This window comes from Lates calcarifer, linkage group LG20 (assembly GCF_001640805.2).
Source record: "Lates calcarifer isolate ASB-BC8 linkage group LG20, TLL_Latcal_v3, whole genome shotgun sequence".
Taxonomy (NCBI): Eukaryota; Metazoa; Chordata; class Actinopteri; family Centropomidae; genus Lates; species Lates calcarifer.
The window spans coordinates 10,564,147-10,586,333 of record NC_066852.1 but is presented as its reverse complement, the minus strand read 5'-3'; the positions used below and the strand labels follow the sequence as shown (position 1 = coordinate 10,586,333).

Genomic DNA, 22,187 nt, shown 5'->3' with positions numbered 1-22,187 from the left:
TGTATTCAAACTTCATGTTGCCAGGAGGATAAATCACAAGGTCTTCAGCACTTGAATGTAGTGTGATTTCAGCACTGATAGATATAGTTTTCTCAAATAAGCATCCAGCGGCCACAGCTGGAACATCTCTGCATACCTGCATCTTCTCTGAGATAAGCCTGTCCAGCCAGCCTGTGTCGATGCTGTTGTGCTGAAAGCTTTCTGTCTCCAGCAGCTTAATGAGGTATTCAACTGTGGTCCTGAAGTCTCCTCTGATAGACAACTCCTTTAATGCCACCACCATGTTCCTAGAAAAAGATTACAATATGACCACATAATGAAAACAAGGCAACAAGCTTTCTGACTTAGCAATGCTTTCAAAATTCTTTGAGTACTCACGAGATGGCTTCTTCACGATTTTCTCCCCAAGAGAAGCAGTGTCCAAACTGGGAGTCAGCAAACTCATGCAAACCTCCAGCCGCTGCAACACTGAAGTAGCCCCACACGTTCTTATTGCTCCGGAAATTCAGCTCTTGCACTGTTCCGGAGCTTGGCTTGAAACCCTGCAATCAGGCACGAGCACCACATTTCATCTGAAGCTGAACTAAAAACTGTGAATTTGACATTTACACGAGAGTAACATTTCAAAAGTCATAACACTGGCTTGTATTTATGGTACAACAGAATTATTAAGTGTCAAAACAACAAGGAACAGAAATCATAACAGAAAACATAGCCTTTGTGTAACCTTTAGCTGCAAGTATGTTGTGTACCAGGAGAGAATAAAGTGTACCTCATCAGGATTCTCACTGGTGATACGGGCTGCAATGACATGGCCTCGTGGGGAGGGGGCGGTTGACAGACCCTCAAAGTCAATGGGAGAGTCTCCCCAAGGCTGGACCCCATAAAGCATCCTGATGTCTTTGATCCGGTGAAGAGGAATGCCCATAGCAATCTGACAGAAGATACTGGCATTAGCACAACAACACAACTATATGCTCCTGATATTACACATAGAACATTAAGAAGCAGGCTCACAGGGCCTCAGGTAACAGAGCTATAACACTTTACAGCACATATATGGATTATGAATGTATTTGCTCTGAATTAACCACACAGATTTTTTTCTTGCATGCTTATCTGACTGTTTTCAGTTTTCTATGCAACAAATAAATAACATCTTGTTGACAGATAGTGAGTCCTATTGCTGCCTAAAAAAGACACCACCACTCTGTTCCAGAGTGTGGCACTCCCACAGTAACACCCAATCAGCTTGACTAGCAACACTGCCCTTCAGCTTGACTGCCACTGACCTATTTACACACAATCCTAAACACCACAGAACAGACCACGTGACCCATCACTCCCACAACCACTGGATCCCACTACACTGTTTGTGCATGTTGCCTCCTTCTTTTTGCAGTTGGTTGCTATGGAGACAGGGGGCCCGTCTGGTGCAGAGCAGCGAGGGTGGTGAAGCGTGCTAAGTTTGTCTGCTCCTGGACAGTCACAGACTCGAATGCACTGTAAGTAATGCACTTTTTCCAGTGCGAGCTTGTGAGTGAGACTGACCTGCAGTTGGGCTGCAGGCAAGTTGACATCAGCCACCATCTCAGTACAGGGGTGTTCCACCTGCAGACGGGGGTTGAGCTCCAGGAAGTAGAAGCTACCTTCCTGGCTGTAGAGGTATTCTACTGTGCCTGCACTGACGTACCCCACCATCTTCGCCAGCTTCACTGCACACTGAGGGAAGAGAACAGATCTGTTCGTATCACTATTATTCAAATTTGTTCATCTTAGATCTTCCTTATCAGCCATATATATATATACATATATATGTACACATACATATATATATATTTTATACATGGGTTTTACCCTTTCCATATCTTCAAACACATCTGAGGTGGCAATGGTAGCAGGAGCCTCCTCTATAATTTTCTGGTGTCGTCGCTGCACAGAACAGTCTCTGCCAAACAGGGAAATGGCACTGCCATACTGATCAGCTAAGATCTGGACCTCCAAGTGGCGGGCATGCTTGGCTAGCTCCATGATGAAAATGGGTGATCCTGGAACTTCTGCTTGGACCTGCAGAGACAAAGAGAAAGTAAATCCAGGCAGTCAAGAAATGGACAAAAAAAAAACCTATTTCAATCATCTGAATTTGGTCTGAGTTTCCACTTACCTGTCTGAAGAGGTTAGGGAAATCATCAGCAGAGTTGACTTTACGGATGCCTTTTCCTCCACCTCCCTCTGAGGCCTTCACCATTAGAGGGTAGCCGACCTTCTCTGCAGCCTGGTGATGGAAAAACACAGCCTTTTCAGCATATATGCAAGTATGCACTGCATACAGAAGTGCATACGACATTTATTTGGCATTATGAAATGCCAAATTAACCTTGTTGTGCTTACTTTCAGGCCATCCTCCACATCCTGGATACAACCAAGCTCATACACGTCATGGGGAACGTTGATGATCCTCTTCTTCTGGTTGTTCTCTGTCCATTCTACCGTGAGGCCTGAGAATGATGTACAACTGACATATTCAGCTTACATGTATATATTTTCATGACACTGTGTAATGTTAATGATTCTCTTTTCTGAACCCTTAAGAATCTCACTATACGTTTGTAGTTTGATGCAGGAAGCATCTGTTTTCTTAATAATATAAAACATTTACTTTATTAAATCATAAATAACTTCATCAGAGGACTATCTTTGGCCCCCATAAAAATTTTGACTGACCTGTTCCACTCCAGGGCAAGGTTGGAATGCCAGCTGTCTGAGCAACAATAGAGGAGGCAATCTTGTCTCCTAAAGCCCACATAGCCTGACTTGGTGGTCCTGAGGAAGGAGCAAGCAATAAAAACAAAAAAAGAATTTAGCAAAGTGATCATGTGTATATAAGCTAATGGGTCAGTAAAGTGATAAAAAGGTAAGAAAGTTATCTAACCCATGAAAGCAATGCCATGCTTTTGAAGCAGCTCTGGGAGTTTGGGGTTCTCTGAAGCATGGCCCCACCCAGCCCAAACAGCCTGTAAGGAACAACAGCACAGCAACATTCACTTAATGTTTGATTTAGTTGTAGATTACTGATAGCTGTTATTGATGAAAAAATTATAGATATAGTAAGAGCGTGCCGGTACCTGCACAGGTATGCGTTTAGCGATGTCCAGAATGAGCTCAACATTGGCGTAGTTGTTGTTGTTAGTCCCTCCTGGCACAGGCACATAATGATCTGCCATTTTGATGTACTCTGTGAAAGGCAGAAACACAGAAAATTAATTAGTAAAATTACTTTAAAATATAGAGTCAACAGTGCAACTAGTATTCAACCACACAGTTTGCAGAATTCACTCCTCCCAAAGAATAAACTACTCCCTTATAAGAAGGCTTAAATTACCAAGACAGAGAAGAAGCAATGACCCTTCAAATATACAGAACCTTTTTTCCTCAAAAGGTATATTGGCATGCTGCAGTCACATATATATATTATTCATCAACAGGGAAATCAGTGTATTGTCCTCTGTGTTAGTTAGTTGGATGTTCTGCCAAAGTCTGAAACCATAGTTGTTACACTCACTTACTCAGGTGCTTCACATTCTTAAGAGAAAATCATGCTAAAGCTCACCTGCGTTGGCTTTCAGGTCCTCTGGCGTCACCATAACAACAAAGCGGATTGCCCTTTCATTGCGAAACATCTCATAGGCCCAGCGGCGGATGGAGCGCATGCATTTGACAGCTGCAATGCCATTGTTGGCAATCAGCACCTGGAAAAGCAAGACAGTTGAGTTACAATTGCTTACCAAAGAAAACTTATTAAACTGTTGTGTCTTTTGATTTTGATGGCAGCACAAGCTGTTGCTAAATATCTAATGATTTTTACTACTGTTGTGGGACATGGAGGGTCATTGAACTGGATTAGTAAACTCTAAACTAGAACGTTTTGCCTTCAAGTGCTCAAGACAACAGAAAGATATTACTGTGTCTATATGTACCATGACTTTATGCTGTAATTGTTAATATATTTCATGGCTGTGCAACACACAAATCACACAATTTGTTTTGTTCTAGAATTCTTCATTAAGTGGCTGTACATATTATCTCAGATTAATTTCTGAATGTGGAATGATCAGCTCCATGATTTTGTATTCATGAGAGCAGTACATTAAAAAAATTCATCACCTTCTCGATGACCTTGTTGCCACCGAAACGGGTGACAAACTCAGCAGGAGAGGCCACAGTGAAGTCCCTCTGCAGATCAATACGCCGGCGATCTCTGCCTTGCTTCACCAGGTGCAGCCCTGACATGCTCGGCCTGTTTTAAGAAGTACAAAGAATGCACACAATGACCCTTAATAACACCTCCAGGTTTGGAAAGAACAGGGTATTAGGTAGCTAGGGAAATTACAAACAAAATAACTCATATGCTCTTATTTTTAACTGTAAAAACCATTAATAATGTGCATCTTACAAAGATAGGAAGTTAGACATTAAATTGCCAGAGGGAACTTATCACACTATCACTGAGTGTTTCAGCAGTAGCTGTGCTTTAAAAAGAATTTGCGTTTACAGCCCATAGATAAAAAGACACAGGTATCACCTCATATTGATAAGACTGATAAGAGACCAACTGGTCTAAGGAGCAGAGGATGTGACTACTGTCTCTTATCTTAAACCTCACAGCTTGTCTGTGAGTTTTAATCTGTGACAGCAGCAATGAATATTTAAAGAAGCCTGTCATGATACGTATGATAGGAGCTATGGCAATCATTTTAGAATAATTGTTTGACACCAAAAGTATGATATATTTAAGGATAGGACAGTCTGTTCATTGTAAAACGGCTGAACAGAACAGAACATATTGTGCACAAGTCCTCAAACGTGTAAACAGGCCAGGGCAAGTGCCTCCAGAATGACTTGCACAGCTATATAATTCAAGCTCCACCCTGGAGGGAACTATAGGGGGGAGTGGGTGGTACAGGGGGAGGAATATGACTATGGGCTGGAGGGTGTGGCAGCGCCTGGGCTTGTTTGGCTGGCTGGCTGCTGTGGCCTGATACTGCATTATTGCATCACTGTAGGGGTTACCGGCATGAGGCAAATGAGCTCCTATTAAATGGAGGCCCTGATTTCAATCCAGCTGTGACAGATTGTTCTGTCCCCCATCCAGTATTTCCAGTTTTAAAACTGCTATCACAAATTATTTCTATTAACCCCCACCTCTCCACTCAAACTAATCACACAAAACCAGACTGGACAAAGGAATTGTTGAGCTAGGAAGTTGCAACCAAAATCAAACTTTCCGGACTATCATACTCTGAAATGTGTAATTACTGGAAAGAATTTCTGTAGGCAGCCTACATCAGCATGACTTTCTCATTTGAATCTCAAATCTTGAAACCCAAATCTTGCTTTTGAGGAAAATGTAATTTATAAATCCCCATCTGTGAAAGTGACAGTGAAATGCGAGGTCTATGGAGCACAGTGAAAGACCTGGGGCTGGCAGAGAGACTAAGACTGCAGCTCTGTAAGTACTGAATAGCTCCTTTCGACAGGCGGATTGGGAATTTCTGTGTGAGAACATTTTCCAACTTTTCCAACTTTGTGCCCACTCTCTGGGCCAACCTCACAGACTCAGGACACAGAGAAATCCTTTAGCAGTGTGCTGCTGGTGAAACCACATTTTTCACATGTGCTGTGAAAAAGGCGTTACCTAAGTGAAGGAGGAGCACAGAGCAGACTATAACTCCAGGTCTTGTAAGATAGCATCTGGAGATGCACAGACATGTCATATATTTCCCAAGTTAGGAAAACAGCCTCCTAAACATGGTATAGTATTGATAAAAAAAAAATAGTATGCATATCTGAGAAAAGAAAAACAAAACAGTTCACTAAAACTGAGTATCCTTAGAAAAAAACCTGAACAAATCATCACGGAAAAACCTGCATGTAAGATCAATAATATCACAATCACAGTATTCAGCAAATAATATTTTTTGGCAGTAGTGCGTGGAAAAGTTTAAATAAAGACTAAAGGTGATGCAAATCAACCAGGTCTGGATTCTAACCTTAGATTGTGCATGGGGCCATCAATATGGTCGAAGCCCATTTCATAGGTGCTGTCTGAGCTGCCAGAGGATGGTGACAGAGAGCGTGTCTCCTTTTCCTCCAGCTGCATGTCCAGCTTCCCTTGGATTTCATCTTCTGAGTTCTCCTCTGACACCGATCCCACAATAAAGTGAGAGTGCAACGCTGCCACAGCAGGGTTCTTCTTGGCAGCAGCACCATCCTGTTGTGCCATGGCTGGACGACACGAACAGGCTGCAAATACTGATGGGAAACAGAACAGCGGCGGCAAGGGTTATAAAGGAGATACAGAGTCCAAATAACAGGGTACAGTGTGACACGAGCTCCCCTTGGCCGGCATGCGATGCTGTTTGTCATATTGCAAAAGTGGATTACATAAACTTAAGTATCTTGATAATGCAACTGATGTTGCAATGCTTGGACACACACTAAGAGTATCAGTCAATATTTAACACATTATTAAAAAAGAAAATCATCTTAATTAAACATGACAAAACAGTTATACATCAGAATTCAAGAGGTATGAAATAATGGCATTTGCATGTAATGCTGGCCAGCCTCTGAAGCACCCTAAATAACTGCACTCTATAAAACAACACAGCCTAAATGAAAAGCCTATATTTTAAAAATTGCACGTTACAAAAGATGTGTCTGCAAGTTCTCCTGGCACGTGACATACACTTTGAGTGTGCCTGTCAATTAAAACCAGTACTAACCCCACACACACACACACACACACACACATTTCAGCTATATAATGGTCGAGAGAACTGTGTGAATATAACTGCAAATGTACAGAGAATTGTACCATTATAAAGGAAATACTTACATTATTTACTCTATTATTAGACTTCCCTCTTCCTTTGTCATTCAGCAGCTAAGTTAGCGAGCATGTTCAGTAGGATGTCAGCTAGCTATGAAAACAGTAAGATATCATCCAACTGCCACGGTGCTGTCCAACCTGCCTCTGCTCCTTTACGTTGCTACAACTACATTTGTTTCCACCTGTCCGTGCACTTGAAAAGAGTCGACTAGGCACACCTACCTATCGATAGCTGCTTGCGGGACCAGAAAAACAAGCCGAGCACTGCAGCCAGACACACTGCAAACGTGAGCCAGGGGAGCATCACAAACCGATACCGACAGCTGCATTTATCTTGTCAACCAACCGAAACTTCCAACGCAAACCTTGTCATTCAATTACATTCTTAGTTCACTGCTTACTAGCTAGCGATAGCTCTACTGACATTAACTGTCAACTCAAAGCTAGCTTTCTAAACAGAAGCCACAGATAAACTGAGGCGTGGATGCTAATAACGTAGGTGTTGGCTAGCTTATCGGCAGTAGCTAATACATATTATAAGGCCACACAGTTCGCTAATACAGTTCTGCTGATTGCACTGCCGCCGGCCGGTGTACAGTACTGCAGCGTGGTCCAAATCTCCTGAACACAACTGACGATAAACAGACAGGTAACATAATCTGGGATAGACATCTAAGAGAGACACTCACCGGTGGAGATGAACCTACACGTAATCCTGACAAAGTTGAGTCCAAGAGATCGATAAACTAATTGTGTCTGTCAGACATCTCCGTTTTCAAGGATGATGATGGAAAAAAAATCACATCATGATGAGGTCACATAGCTCCAACGGACGCTTTAACAGCAGAGAGTGGGGTGATGTGACGATGCGCGAGCAGGTTACTCTTGGACATTGACCTCTAACCTCAGCTTCCGCTATAGAAACAGATAAGGTAGAAAAGACTTCACACCGAAGACACAACACCAAGCGATAGCTGTAATAGAATAGAATAGAATAGAATTCTTCTCTAAGCTTCTCGCAAATGAATCAACCATTCCACACATGCATAAATTAGTTCTGTTTTAGACGTCATATTTAACAACTTATTTATAATTTTTAAAATTTGTTTTTGTTGTTTTATTTCCTGTCTAACTCCGTGAGCGTCTTAATGGTTTTTGTTGTTGTGATTTGGTCGCTATAAGAATTTTCAATTCGGTATAAAGTACTCTATCTGCGGCACAGAAGATCCCTTTTAGAGTTAGGCTTCTCCGTTCGGCTCCATTATGTTCATGTTTCCATTGCAACACTGTAGGCTATATCTTTATTGTATTTGCATGTTAAAATTCACTGTACAGTAAATTCTCTCGATCTATTTTACCTAGATCTAGGACGGTCTCATCCGCAGAGGACCAATCAGATTCTTGTGGATTTTTTATGGGCGGGTTTAGGAACGTAAACGGAGGGGCGGGTCCCGGAAAAGGTGGTACGTCTTCATGCACGTGGTGCATGTGCAAACTGTTGCAGGACAGAGCTGATGTCTGGAACATCTTCGGTACTGTGTGTTAAGGGAGAAGAAACGTTTCGTAATCTCTGTTGCCTCGCTGGGATGCCCTGAGGTCGAAGGTAGTTGTGAATATGCGTACTAGCTCACACGATATTAAACTAAACAAGACTGCGGGTAGATTCGCAAAGCCAATCCTCACCGTGCAGTTACGACAACAGTTAAGCAGCAGGGGGATAGTGCCTGTGTAATACATGGTTTCGAGTCTGTCAAAGAGAGAAAATGTGAAAATGATCAGGATCTGCACCAGCTCACCCCCTGAAAATCACTCTCCCATGAGTTGCCAAAGATTATGAGTACAACGAGATAATTCACCGATGTGAAAGATGGCGTTTACCCTGAAGTGCAGTTATGGTTGTTCCACGCGAAAAGTATCATATATTGCTAAGAATACATTTTCATACTAAAGAGAAATGTAGATCTGCATGAATTCTGTTTCCTGACTTTTTTCCCTCTTGGAATGCAGGCACAGCCGTTCGGAACCATTTTGATAAATAACCAGAGACTAATAAATATTATTTCGTGCATCCCTATACTATCAGTCCGCAAAGTATTCATATGTAGAATCACGAAAAATCACGGAAAATTGTAATTTACATATCCCAGAAAGGTAGAGTGTACAGTAAACTTTACTGTATTCCTTCTAGATGTCTCGGGATTTGGGGGTTTTTGGCACAGTATCAGTGCTGAGATCTCATCCGTGGCTTACACTGGAAATAGTTTAATTTAATGGAAAAACAACTCAATGCCAGAGTAACCCCAACATCAATGCTGTCTTTGAATAATGTCAAAAATGCAGGGTTACTGCAATTCTACACCACTAGATGGCTTCAGAGGCCATTAGTTTGCCACCTCTAAGTACATTAAATTTTGGGTAGTGGCAGAGTTCACATCTTCCTCTTCTTTTGTTCTTAAATGGTAACCTTATGGATTCTGTTGTTTCAGACTGCATTGTTATCATTAGACAAGTTTTTTTTTTTGGTTTTTTTGTTTTTGTTTTGTTTTTTAAGACATTTAAGGCATGTTCCGGCTTTGCATGTCGGAAGTGTCAATATTTAGCAATGGTCTCATAACAGTACTTTACAGTACAGTACTTACTAATTTGGTACTGTCAACAACCTTTATGAACTATCTTTAAACACTGGGAAACGTCCCATATAAGCTGTAAAACATGATTAATTAAGTGGCATTTGAGGCCTGACGTGTGTTTTAGCGTCAGTGATATGTTTCTATACACAGTGAATAATTCACTTTTACACTGATATCCTCTGACATGGTCTTGCATTTTTGATTTACTTGGCCCATGAGCTTATAACTGAGATATATGAAGCATACCTCCATATTAACATAAAGGAAGTGATGTTGTGCAAATAGGAATGTTGTGTATTTATTTATTCCATGCAAAGATAAATGCATGTAACAAATTGAACATGAGATTTGCTCACACATTGTAATCCCTCCGCAGCTACATCAGGGTTCCTACCAAAATCCACTCGTAGGGAGATGAAGTATATGCCACCATTATCCTCCACAGGTTAACACTAGAGGACTGGCTGCTGTCCCTGGTACTGAAGCCTAATAATTACAAGAATAAAAAGGAATGGGATTTACTTATAAAATCTGAATAGACAGATTAATAGACAATAATCACCAAAATGCCCCCCCCCCATTATTTATGTTCATTGCAAAGTTGTTTATGTCCCCCCTTTTTTACCATGTAGCCAGCAGATTCATACCTTAAGCACTCGTCACTCTAACAAAGCCCTGGCAGATACACTAGTGCTTTATTCATGATAACACAGGCTTTTAGATGATATCCCTGTTAAGTGAATTATTCATATTATAAGCTACAGTTGACTATCTACTGTATTCTCTTTAAGATATCTATGTTGACATTTGTATCTCAGCACTCAGAGTACCAATATGCTGAGTATTCTACCCACATGCAGAAACACATTAGCCTCGATGACCTGTGTTGCTTCGACACCATGTCGTGCAAGGATACTGTAAAATACTGTCTGAGTTTAACAGGCCTCTCTCACTCTAACCCATACAGCCCACCACAGCTGCAGGGAGGGAAGTTTTCTGCTGACTGCAAAACTTAGCAGTTGACCTCCTCGCCACATTTTTTGAGCCATTGGAGATGTTGTTTCAGTACGAGGCTACGCTCAGCCAAGGAGAAAATGCACACAACAGAGGTCTGAGAGGAGCCCAGCACAGGAGGTGGTGGTGGGAGGACTTCTTAAATCAATTTTCCTCCTGGGAAACCGCCTGATTCATTTCAAAGCAAATTTCTGATAGCAAATATTTTTCTTTTTTTAACATGACTCCTCTCACATTACTTTAAATGAACTGGATTGGGACTAGGTCAAATGTCTCCAAGCCCATAGTTCAAGTCCTCATTGATATATTAAGGAAAACTGGACTTGTTATTGCAAATTTGCTACACTTTCTCTTAGGGTAATTGTCTCACATAAGCCAAAGCAGTCTCGATTCTTTTTTCTTGTGAGACCTACAAGAAATGCAGCACAGCGTACAGTACTGGTCACATGCAAAAATAGCTTTTCTAGGCTCTAAAAAGTTTAAATAATGCCTGAATCATAAAGGGCTGAAGATTAATTATTGACTTTGTGTGCCTTTGTATGTGCTTTGTCAACTATTTTACAAATGTGTCTTTTATAAAAGCAGTGTTTTCTTGCAACACAGTTGTATCCATGCCTTTCAAAACATCCACAGCGCACTTTCTCCACACCAGGTGCCACATCTCTGCTAGTGTCAAACATATCAACTTATATTGCTTGGTGTGTGACAACCTGAATGGCGAACACAGAGAATTCACCCTGCTGTATCCACTGTGTGCCGAGACAAACTCTGGCCTCTGTCCAAGATTAAATATAATTTGACACATCTCGTTTGCATACACTTCATTTGTATGAATGGGTCATAGCGTCTGTGTCCAAACATGACATGACCTTTTGTCACAAGGTATACTCTAATGCTATTCAGTCCATACAGCAGGGTTTCATAGCTTTACTGTGAAGCTTTTCAGGGGGGCATTTTTCCTACATGTTCTTAATCAAGGATGTTACACTGTCAGCTGTTATATGTATGAAAGTATGTTGATTTACATATACTGCACGAAAAACATGTACATTACCATGTACGAACTGTATACATGTGCACACTTACACTGTTTTCATGTACATGTGTGAAAGCTGTAATGTGTGTAAAAGTCATGTACTTCTAAACATCCCAGATAAACTTGAAAATATTTTATATCGATTATATGAGTCAATGTGTCATTTATGGTTTCCAAAACATGTATTTTTCAGTGCATCTTGAGGAGATTTACTGGGCAGGGAGGGATTAGCAACTCAAGTGTAGCTTTGCTGTCACAAGCAGAGATGTTTTGGGAATTGCCCTAGCAAGCAGCAAGCTGCACTCATGCATATGGAATGAAATGCACAAGACCGCAAACTCCCTCACCTTTATTGCTCAGCCACCATTACCATGGCCGTGAGCATGACAGCAGCAGCAGCAGCAGATGTTGCACAGCACTACTTTTAGCTTGCTGTGATGAAGCTTTGAAAACATGCACAAACAATAAAAAGAAGCAGCTGATCCAGAGGTAAATTAAATACTTTAGGGTTACATTTATTCACTTTTCTGTTTGAAAAAAACAAAACAAAAAACATGGTCATTGCATGTGCCATGGAGAGAAATGGTACCAGTGCAAAGATGTATTCTGTGATTGCTGTCCAAAATGATAACTTCAAAATTAAGATCATGCCTTTGGAGGGGCAAAGAGATGCCAAGAGTGAGTAATGTGGTCAGCTGGGCAGACAAGGCCAAGGCACAGACAAACATGGAGAATTAAGGACAGGCCAGGAATGGTGTATCCACAAAGGCTAATGTTACCAAAACAGAATTCAGAAGTAAGAGAGCATTTAATTAAGTCAAATGAAGTTAAAGGATTAGGCCTTTTTCAGCTTTGTATAATGTCATCAAGGATTTACTTTTATTTTGGTCTAGGCTATATACTGTATAACAGCAGGTAATTACCATTTCTGGAGTCTAAGAGCAGGGTTGAACACAGCAGGTAGGCAGGTTTGTGGGCATGCAACGTACAGTATATGTACAGTATTTTCTCAGTTCTAAGCATCATCCGTGACTAAGCAGTGTTGGTTGCTTGCGTGGAAAATCCATCAAAAACTTGGAACCCAAATTATTATTCTTTTTTTTCTTGAATTAGCTTACCTGGTGGTGAGACAGCAGAGGTATTATGATATCTAATCTGTTTATATTATAGCATATTAGCATATGTATATTAAGACAATTGCATTAAATGTGAACAGTATTTTTATTTAAATTGTGAAAAAAACAGCCACACCAATATGCAAACGCGCGCACACAGACACACACAGACACGCACACACAAAATACAATTTGGCAGACAACCTGCCAGATTACCTTTACTTAAGACATTTTTCTTAAGTGCTGGTAAAAAGAAAGAAACCTGAGTTTTCCCTCTAAATCCAAGGTGCAGCTTTGGTACATCAACAGAATGTGAAACTGTGAATAGGTGGTATACAAGTTCCTCATATCTCATAAGCAGGGTTAACAGTGACAAGTTACAGTGTTCAGTCACAAAAGGCTTTCATCAGTCATGTTTTATACAGTATGTGAAAACTAAAAGGACAAGAACAAAATATTTACACAATGGTACAGAATGACGCAATAAAAATGTGTTTTATTCATAATTAAAGCACATTATTCTTGGTCTGTAGAGTATTCCATTTGGGGGAACTGAGTTTCGCAGAGCTCATTGTCTCTAAATAACTCCCAATGAGCATCTTTCTTTTTAATTGATTTTAATTTATATGGAGCATCCAGTAAGCACTAATTAGAGTTTCTGCAAATCAAAGGAAATCCTGATGTCCGTATGACAGGTGCACTAAATTTAGTTGAATAAATGAATGTTTTTTAGACATCTTGCTCACATATAACCATTGTTTCAAAAGCTAGGAAAAGTTAAGACCTTTCACATGGAAATATAATTCTGCCTTGTGTCTTTTGACCTGCAAATCACCAGATAAGATAAGTTTTGTTGATGATGTAATACGAGGTTAGATAGCAGCAACACATACTGTACTGACAATTTAGGTCATTATAATGTGCAGTTTCATACACTCGTCTGTGTGTGGTTTATCGTCAGTGGAATGTTATTTCATCTAGGTCCATCATCCAGTATCCATTGCACGTAGAATGAAAAACAACTTGAGAGTTTATTGTGGAGTATGTGGTTTATCAAGTCCTCTAATTTTATATATATATATATGGATTATATATGTTTTGCATTGGAACTTTTGACAGTGGCTTTATGTGGAACAGTCTTCTGCGTGGCCTTGGTTTTGTAGCTGTGATCGTCATACACTGGGCTTGACTCCCTGCTGCCAGATTTGGACAGCTCAGACCGTGAGTTTGAAGCATTTGACCTGGTTGTGAGCAGGCTTTGGCATGAGGTGACAGAGGTGGGGATCTGATAAGGGTTGAATCGCAACCAAGGTCGTGAGCTTCGGAAATGGTGGTTGTTGGTGAGCGACGAGGTCGCAGAACAAGTGGGGAGAGCTGGAGCAATTGCAGCTGGTGCTGCCATGTAGCGGTATGGATATGACAACAATCCTCCGAAGGGTGACAGTGAGATTCCCTGTGTGAAGAAATAACATTGTTACTTTTCCGATAATGTAACCCCATGGATTTCCCTATGTTTTCATGGACAGCCCTGTTGGAAAGTAAACTATCGCTTAAGTGTATGAAGGCCTCACTGATTTGATTTAGCTAAAATTAGCTACATAGTGGAAATCCAGGCTGTGAGCAAATTAAGTCAATAAGGGTAATTGATCTAATCCTATCAAGTAACTGCATAATATTTAACACATGCCTACTGCAAACATATAGATTTAGATAGATTTCATACTGTAATTCCATTTCAGTGAAAAACAAGTTAGTGGGCAAAAGAAGTCAGAAAAACAGGCAGAATTTGTACAACAGGTTTTTTAATCATCTTGCCAGCCCTAAGATTCATTTCACAACGTCTTGAGAGGGTCTCGACCCCTAGGTTGGTAGACACTGGCCTAGATTAGAATATTTCTGTGACTGAAATTTGTGACTTGCAATGCAGCAACGAGTTGACCCTGTTAATTAGCACCCTGTCAGTTCTAATCCTTTCTCACCAGGAGTTCAGCCCAACTCCTAATGTGAACCTCTCTGTCCAAACTGCCTTTACTGGCCATCTGGCTCTCCCTTCACCTATGAGAGTTATAGTAAGATACTATATATTTTCTCCATCCTGGTTTGCCTTGTTATCCAGTCCAAGCAGCAAAGCTGAGGATTTTTCCTCATAGATTTTTTTGGGGCAATAAAGTAAACTTATTCAACAACTCTTGGATAATATAATGGATTTTATTTAGCCCCCCACCCCAAATGAATTGTAACTACTTTGCTCATTAAGAACATGATCTTATGGCTTTGACTGGGGGCTGACAGCGTTACTTTATCCAGGGCTAAAAAAGTGTCTCTGTGGAAAGACACTTTCCTGGTGAGTGAAAAATGAGAAAGTGTTTTTTTATAATTTAGGTGTACTGATCCTAAGGAGTCGAAACACTTGAACTGCAACATATGGTATCTACTCCATAAGTATATAACAGTCTGTGGAATATTACACTATTATAATATTACAGTCCCTCTGTAGAAGCGTACCTGAGATGCCAGCATCTGCTGTGACAGGTGAAACATGAAGGGAGATGGAGAGGTGATGCTTTGAGGAGATAGGCCTCTGTTCTCTAGTTCATTTACTCCAGACAAAGAGGAAAATAGATGTCCCATACCCACAGAGGGAAAAGCCTCTGGCTTCACTGACAACTGTCCAGGGTGAAATAACAAAGGTGCCCCAAGCTTAAGAAACTGTTGGCTATGTGCACTTGAGAAATCCAAAGTCTGAAGGTGAGCAGCGCTGAGGGAGGATGAACTCTGCATTTGCAACATTAATGGCACGACCCCGTCTTTGGTTTCACTCGTGTGCTTTTTTGGAAAGTCCGTCTCCGTGGAGTACATATCATCTGACGTTCTAAAAACTGTTCTCTCTTTAGTTGTGTCCTGACTGTCGTTACTCTTACAGACAGCAGACCTGCTCCGCAGCATCTCCTCGCTTTTCAGACTCCAAGTTGATGTATGTTCAGCCCTGGAACAGCTGGCTTCAGAAATGTCCTCATGTTGTAGATCAACATCTGAATCACTTCCAGTGTTGTTCTCATCTATGGGAAAAATCAGAATTTTTGTTAAATTTATGTGTATTTCAAAGTTTGAGAAAAGCACATCTGCCTTGTTAGTTTGTCATTAGCACACAGAGGTGACAGAGGTGATGGATTCTTGAGAGAAAGATGTCTCAAGGCAAACATCTAAAGCCATAAAAGAAATAATGTTCATGTGTCACTAACCCCACGGCGCCAGGAACAGTTGGTTCATTGAAGCAGCAAACTATTTTTGTTGTGTCAGAATGAGTCAGACACTCAAAATAACTTCCCTCCACATCTGTGTCATTCATGTTGCCAGTGTCCCAGTCTTAGATTAGTTATGATGCATACCATGTTTGTCCTCAGTTCAATTCTAGCCAAGCACATCTATTACACGTCACACCCCTCTGTTTCTCCCTTCTCCTGTCTATGTCAACTGTCTAACACTCAAAAATTACAAAAAAGAAAAACAAAAAAAGAACTTGTTTTCTTTTTGTTTTGTCATGTCATCTTAAAATGTGTGAAACATCAATTTCATATTCTCAGAACACATCATCTTCACACTTCACAGTCCTTTTTCACAGGCTCTTTCAGTTTCAGGGTCATGTGGGGAATTGTAAATTCTGACTCACTTTCACAGACACTTGACTAGAACAGAGCTGTCGTTTATGTAGTAACACCTGTCCTTTTCCTATTATGAGATGTTGAAATGTCTGCTGTGAAAAGGGCTAAGAGATGAATGGATGTATGTGTAAAATCCTGTAAACTGTAACAACAAAAGAAAGGAAAAAAAAGAAAATAAAACATAATAACCTCTTAAATCCATGTTGAAATATAATTGAATAGTTCATTAATATATATTTTTTTCATTTGTTCCTTGCATTGCTAATAAAAACACACAGGTTGAGGGGTCTGCTTAAGTGAAACACATACACATGCTTAAGGGGCTGCACACAATTTAATGTATAAATTAGAGTTTTTTTGTTTTGTTTTGTTTTGTTTTGTTTTGATTTGTTTTGTTTTGTTTTGTTGTTTTTTTACCATCCCAAATTCATATTTTAGATTTGCCACGAGGGTTTAATTAAAGTAAAGGAATCAAATGGTCTCAAATGAGTCATAAAGGTGCAGTTCACCATAGACAGCAATCCAGTCTTTTTCAAGGATTTTATTTTTCCCACATTTCCCTAAATGTTATCACTACAAAAACTTACAATTGTAAGTTTTGTGATGTAAAATATACTGTAACACTCCTGTTCATCACAATGATCTTTGTAAAGCCCTTGAATATTCTTAGAGCATTTAAAATATTTAAAATATTTAAATATTTAAAGTATTAGTTGCAAGCTGGAAATCATGACTTTTTGGCTGCTAAAAGCTGAGTTAATTGAACAGCATAAATAAACATTGCCTCTCTGTGCTGACTGTGATGTTTGATTTGTTCAATCAGCGTTGGTCCCACAGAATGATTTGGCTCCATAGAAACACTGCCACTAAAGCTGGTTAACATGCTGTAAGCTACCCACCTTGACAGGTTGGAGTGGACATCAGAGGGCTGCTCACCAGCTCCAGAGGGGAACAAAAGGGATCACTGGTACTGGGTTGTTCACAGGAGTCATCAGAATCAGCACTGTCACGGTCAGCTTTGCTTTGGTTCTCATGCAGCAAAGAAACGTTTAACTGTTTATTCCTGCAGATCACAAATTTACATATACATTAAATATAGACTTATACTGTTAGTATGCCCCTTGCTGTTCTGGTGTATTCTGGTGGCAGAACAACTAGGCCTACCTCTTCTCTCTTCTACCATTCCCAGTGTCTCTGAATCCTTTGGCAAACGGATTGTTATCGATTTTTAGCTGTGTAATCTATGGAGAAAAAAAAAGAAAAATCTGAAAATTAGTCTTTGCAAAAATACATCTCCTTGCACAGTGACATGTACGTGTAACATCAGTGTCAACTAGAGCCAAGGCCCATTTTCCCCAAACTACTCCAAGTACCAGGCTGTGGTTTTCCAACATTTTTCACACAAATAAAAGCCACATCATTGAACGTAACAGGGTAAGTTTAACAAATAGGTCTGCTGTCAGGGGAGGGAAGAGGGGAGGATTGGGGGGGGGTTGTACCTTTTCATTCTGATAGGCAGTGACAGCGATGAACTCAGTCTCCGGGAACACGTAAGTCCGGAAGGTGCTGTACGGTAGCTTCATTATGTCGTTAGCTCTCACGATGTGGAATCTGGGTTGGTACTTATGCATTGAATTCAGAATTGTCTGGAAAATTAAAGACATATGACAGGGTAATTAAAATGATACAGTGCAGTGTAAAGTCATCATCGACAGATCTAGTAATTAAAAGAATAAAAGTCCCTATACGTCACATCAAATTTCAGTTAGGCCCACTACTTACAAATCCGTGCTTATCCGAAATGTTGTTGGTGAGTTTGAGTTTATGAAAAGCAACGGGCTTGCTCATCCACTGCTCCCCTTTGGACGGGCTGTCCGGGTGGATGTACATGCGCTTTGGCATCTCCGGGTCAGCTTTGCCAGCCACCATCCAGCGGGAGTTATGAAACTTGTAGCGGCAGTCATCAACGGCCACAATGTCCATCAGCAGGATATACTTCGCCGTTTCATCCAGCCCGTCAACCCTCACTTTGAAAGGCGGAAACATCCTCCTGTAGCAAAGAACGAACGAGAAATTAAAATCATTTGCCCCCTTTTTGGATCCTCTTTACATCTAGAGCCCCTGCTGTCCCCGAGCTGTGACTTCTCGGCAGAAACAGAGAAATATAATTTGCTAATATTTCCTGTGTGAATTGGTGAACATAATGGCTATTATGTACAATGTTTGCAGGGTAAAAGCAGTTTTACATTGGTTTAATGTGGAGAGAGTGAGAGTTATAGAGAGAGTTCTTTTTCTACATGACAGCGAAAAAAAAAATCCTGATCCCATAATAAACATTCTATATATGTGCATATATCATATTAGAAGATAGAAATAAAATAGAAATAAAAATCATTTTCATTCCAGATCCACGGTTAAGTCCCACACTGTCACTTTCACGGATCGAACTGACGACCTGAACGCGCGCTGAACTTACCTCCCAGATTTTGTAATCACCATCTCAGTTCCCATTTTGTGAAATTCATTCCACAAATTCTTTGATTCCAGAGTGACTTTCGGGTCATCATCCAGTTCCGCTTCTGTCTGCGGGACTGGCGGATGCTGGCGTCGCAGAGCAGCGCGCAGCCCCGCGTCAGACGCAGCCTGCCCGGACACAGGCTCGGAGAGGGAGGAGACGTCCGGGAAAGCCAGCGCGGGGAAAAACGAGGGCTGTGCGGCGGTCAGGAGGGCTGACAGGGGCAAGGCATCCGGTCGATGAGCTTGGAAAGGATGGTAAGCCATGGCAGCCGCTGTGTCAACTGGATCTCTCATCGGGGCATCCGATCAGACAGGTCGATGTTGTCAAGTCTCAGCCCACTTGCTGCTGCAGGCGCACGCGTCTACATCCAAACTGTTAGAACGTTTTTAAGAGTTTGTGAGGTTTGTAGCATGGCCAAGAGGTCATCAGAGGAAATGCAAATTTCCTGAGGTCTTCAGACACTGGGGGCAAAAGCAAGAATAGTCCTTAACATTTACCGTAAATGCTGCCTGGGCAGGGCAAGAAGCATGAGAAATGATGCACCCGCCCTGACCGTGGACTTTCTACTCTCCTCCCATCCGGAGGCTCCGCTCGCGCACCAGCAGGCTCAAGAAGAGCTTCTTGACTGTGTGACCCATTACTGGACTCATTACTACACAGTCTTGGTGCTTTTATATTTGCATTGCTCATTGCTCACAGGCTGAACAACTCATGCTCTGTTAGGATGTACACAACCAACTGTACATATTTTGTCTTCACCTAAATACAACCCGTACCTACAACTCTGTCCACTTCACCTCTATGTAGCATATACGGCATATTTAATGCATTACACATAGCCTGAATAATAATCTGCATATACGCTCCTCTCCATTGTCAGTAACACTGATAGGACGTGGCATCACTAATGCTGTACTCACTTATAGGCCAACCTGCACTTATCTGTAAATAATACCATTACACCACGGGTTAGGTGCTACCTGCATTTCATCGGCTTTGTACCTGTACTCTGCACAGTGACAATAAAGTTAAATCTAATCCAATCTAATGCAGTCGCTGGTCGACCCACCAAGCGAGGGAGCAGTGCACTTTAGAACCATATGTCAAGCTGTTTTCTAACAAAAGCTAATAAAACAAACAAAAAAAAAACAAACCAAAAAAACCGCTGAGGTGGTATCAGGGAGAGAGTACAGGGAGAGCTGGTGTTTACACTGTGACATGTCTGTCCAACACCCCCCCCCCCCCCCCCCCGCCAGCACACGGTCCACTAATGAACCACATTTCTTCGACAGCGTTTAACCAATTAAAGAGCACTGGGCGTGGTTTCGCCGCGCCGACGAGAGGGCGGTGGAGGGATTATAGGGTAAGATAGGGACAACGTGAATAAATAGAATAAAAAGTTACATAGCATGAATGAATGTATAAAGTAGAATTATCGTGAACAATTTCGTTTATATATAAACCTGTGTGTGTGTGTGTGTGTGTGTGTGTGTGTGTGTGTGTGTGTGTGTGTGTGAAACAATAATAATAATTATAATAATAATTATTATTATAATCATCATAATCACAAAAGTGATTATGTATTGTTATTATTATTATTATGTTTTTGAACTTATGGAAATAGATTTCCCTGTGCGGACACACAGGCCTGACTCCACTTCAGAAGTAACTTTAAAAATAAATTAATAAACCAAAAAAAAAAAAAAAAAAAAAAAAAAAAAAAAAAAAACCTTGAGATGTTTGATGAAGTGGGACTGCTTGGGTGTGTTAATTAAGGCGGACTTGGCGCCGGTTTGCTGGCGTCCCACAAAGAGCCAAGAGGTCTCTCCTGTCACTTCACGTTTAGGCAACTCTCCAAATCCTCACGTTGCCTGCTCCAGTTTTTTCCCCCCTCTAGTGCATTCTACAAGCTACACTGCTTTAGCCTTTGTGAACCAGGGGAAAACCTAAATAAATAATGAACAGGAAAGCAGTACTTGTCTCATGAAAGGCATGGAGTTTGGAGATAAATCTTCGTGCAAATTATAGTGATAGCGAGACTTAAATAAGAGTTTGCCCTCGTTTATTCCTATTTATTGCGGTATCTTAATTTTTAAAAAATCTTGCTCAAAAATGTTGCTCAAAAACTAATTTAGGTATCAATACAGTTTTTCTTGAGAGCCTTGCAATCAAATTTAAATTAAATACACCTAATTGTTACAAAGATATAAGTGTTGTTAAAACCCCAGTATCTTTCATTGCTACTTTACTGCAAAGATGTTAAAAATACATATTTAATTTTTCTTTGCTTTCTTTTTCTGAGTCTTAAAAAAAATCAAGAAAAAAGGGGGGAAAAAAAGAAATTCAAAAAAGATCTGTTGTTTTTCTCAGTGGGCAGAACTACAGTGAGTGCAGGGTGAAGTGGAGTGTTGCTTGACAGTCACAAGGCAGGAAAGGCTCAGGATAGGAAGTGATCTCAGAAGTCCCACAAATGATGAATGGTTCCCATGATAGTGAGGGGTAATAACTTGTAATCAAAGCCATAAGAAGCATGATGGAGAGGATAAGGGAGTGAAGAGATCATTCTCCATTCCTTTCTCTAAATATTCACAGAAATGTGTGGTGTGTATTAGGTTGCCAGCAGCCATCCACAGCACTGTGCCATAAGCCCGGGGTTGAAGAGGGGAGTGGCGGCGGTTGGGTCTGCTTTTCCTCATTCTGCGCTACTGTGAGGGATGGTCCATGACACACTGCTGTTTTTCTCTGGTGCAGCTCCAGCCGACAGCATGAGAGAAGCGCCAGAACAGGAAGGAGACAATCAATCTGAGTGATGGTGCATGAATTTCACCTCTCTGGTCACAGTCCACACCTGGGACAAATTCAGAAAAATGTTAGGCCACTGAGGGTTCCTGGCAAGTCATCCAAAGGGCAAGCAAGTAAAGTACATAGCACATCTGAAGGTTGGAGTGTTCTTAAATGACAAACAGGAGGAAGAGGACAGGAAGATAACTTAAGTGTGGACTTAAAGCTGAGCCGAGAGGTCTAAGGACAGGTCACCTCAAGTGTTGTCTGGGTTCTGTAGTGTCTTGTTTTTTAATCATGACGTCATATTGGTAACATAATAGACACAACATATGGATGTGTTTATGCTGACTGTAAAATCTAAATGCTGGGATTAGCGTAGCTTTAAAAGAATGAATCTGAATTACCACAAACAGAGCAAAACTCATGTATTCAATTAGGGAATATCTTTCATCTGTATTTCTCATTACAACACATGAAAGATGATACAAATATATACATGTGTGTTACATGGAAACATCCATGCATGTCTGAGTGAT

General features: G+C 40.9%; 2 protein-coding genes and 2 long non-coding RNA genes across 9 annotated transcripts in view; 2 read left to right on the top strand and 2 right to left on the bottom strand.

Annotated features, from left to right (window-relative positions):
- acaca (acetyl-CoA carboxylase alpha) overlaps positions 1–7,762 on the bottom strand; it is a 31,693-nt gene extending 23,931 nt beyond the window's left edge. For 5 of the 6 annotated variants that reach the window (XM_051078394.1, XM_018691686.2, XM_018691688.2 and 2 more), the window contains exons 1-14: positions 7,582–7,761; positions 6,051–6,312; positions 4,165–4,297; positions 3,611–3,749; positions 3,126–3,235; positions 2,933–3,014; positions 2,725–2,823; positions 2,392–2,498; positions 2,165–2,275; positions 1,858–2,067; positions 1,552–1,722; positions 773–934; positions 379–542; positions 137–287 (exon numbers count right to left, since the gene is read on the bottom strand). In XM_051078394.1, the coding sequence (XP_050934351.1) occupies positions 137–287; positions 379–542; positions 773–934; positions 1,552–1,722; positions 1,858–2,067; positions 2,165–2,275; positions 2,392–2,498; positions 2,725–2,823; positions 2,933–3,014; positions 3,126–3,235; positions 3,611–3,749; positions 4,165–4,297; positions 6,051–6,283 (1,872 nt within the window). In that variant the 5' untranslated portion in view covers positions 6,284–6,312; positions 7,582–7,761. Of the gene's footprint in view, positions 1–136; positions 288–378; positions 543–772; positions 935–1,551; positions 1,723–1,857; positions 2,068–2,164; positions 2,276–2,391; positions 2,499–2,724; positions 2,824–2,932; positions 3,015–3,125; positions 3,236–3,610; positions 3,750–4,164; positions 4,298–6,050; positions 6,313–7,581 lie in introns of all 6 variants that reach the window. The other variant, XM_051078393.1, reaches the window with a different exon arrangement.
- Positions 7,763–8,341: 579 nt separating this feature from the next.
- On the top strand, positions 8,342–11,715 carry LOC108893147 (uncharacterized). Its single transcript, XR_001962615.2, has 2 exons — positions 8,342–8,495; positions 10,490–11,715. It is a non-coding gene; the product is annotated as an uncharacterized LOC108893147 (long non-coding RNA).
- A 1,059-nt stretch (positions 11,716–12,774) lies between these two features.
- On the bottom strand, positions 12,775–20,105 carry LOC108894080 (T-box transcription factor TBX2b). Its single transcript, XM_018692648.2, has 7 exons — positions 18,826–20,105; positions 18,132–18,399; positions 17,849–17,995; positions 17,514–17,590; positions 17,249–17,412; positions 15,193–15,746; positions 12,775–14,140 (listed from the first exon to the last, which is right to left on the bottom strand). Exons 1-7 carry the CDS (start codon positions 19,158–19,160, stop codon positions 13,775–13,777), a joined length of 1,911 nt encoding a protein of 636 aa, XP_018548164.1. The 5' UTR covers positions 19,161–20,105; the 3' UTR covers positions 12,775–13,774.
- LOC127143702 (uncharacterized) lies at positions 19,005–22,165 on the top strand. Its single transcript, XR_007815302.1, has 2 exons — positions 19,005–19,121; positions 21,480–22,165. It is a non-coding gene; the product is annotated as an uncharacterized LOC127143702 (long non-coding RNA).
- Positions 22,166–22,187: the final 22 nt, after the last annotated feature.

What these genes read in the sequence shown, in the direction of transcription:
- LOC108894080 (XM_018692648.2), bottom strand. Translation starts at nt 19,160, where the DNA reads ATGAGAGATCCAGTTGACACAGCGGCTGCCATGGCTTACCATCCTTTC. An exon ending in CTGCCTATCAGAATGAAAAG is followed by an intron (nt 17,591 to 17,848) that starts GTACAACCCCCC and finishes TTTTCTCCATAG; the next exon opens with ATTACACAGCTAAAAATCGA. An exon ending in AGCAGATGCTGGCATCTCAG is followed by an intron (nt 14,141 to 15,192) that starts GTACGCTTCTAC and finishes TTCTTCACACAG; the next exon opens with GGAATCTCACTGTCACCCTT.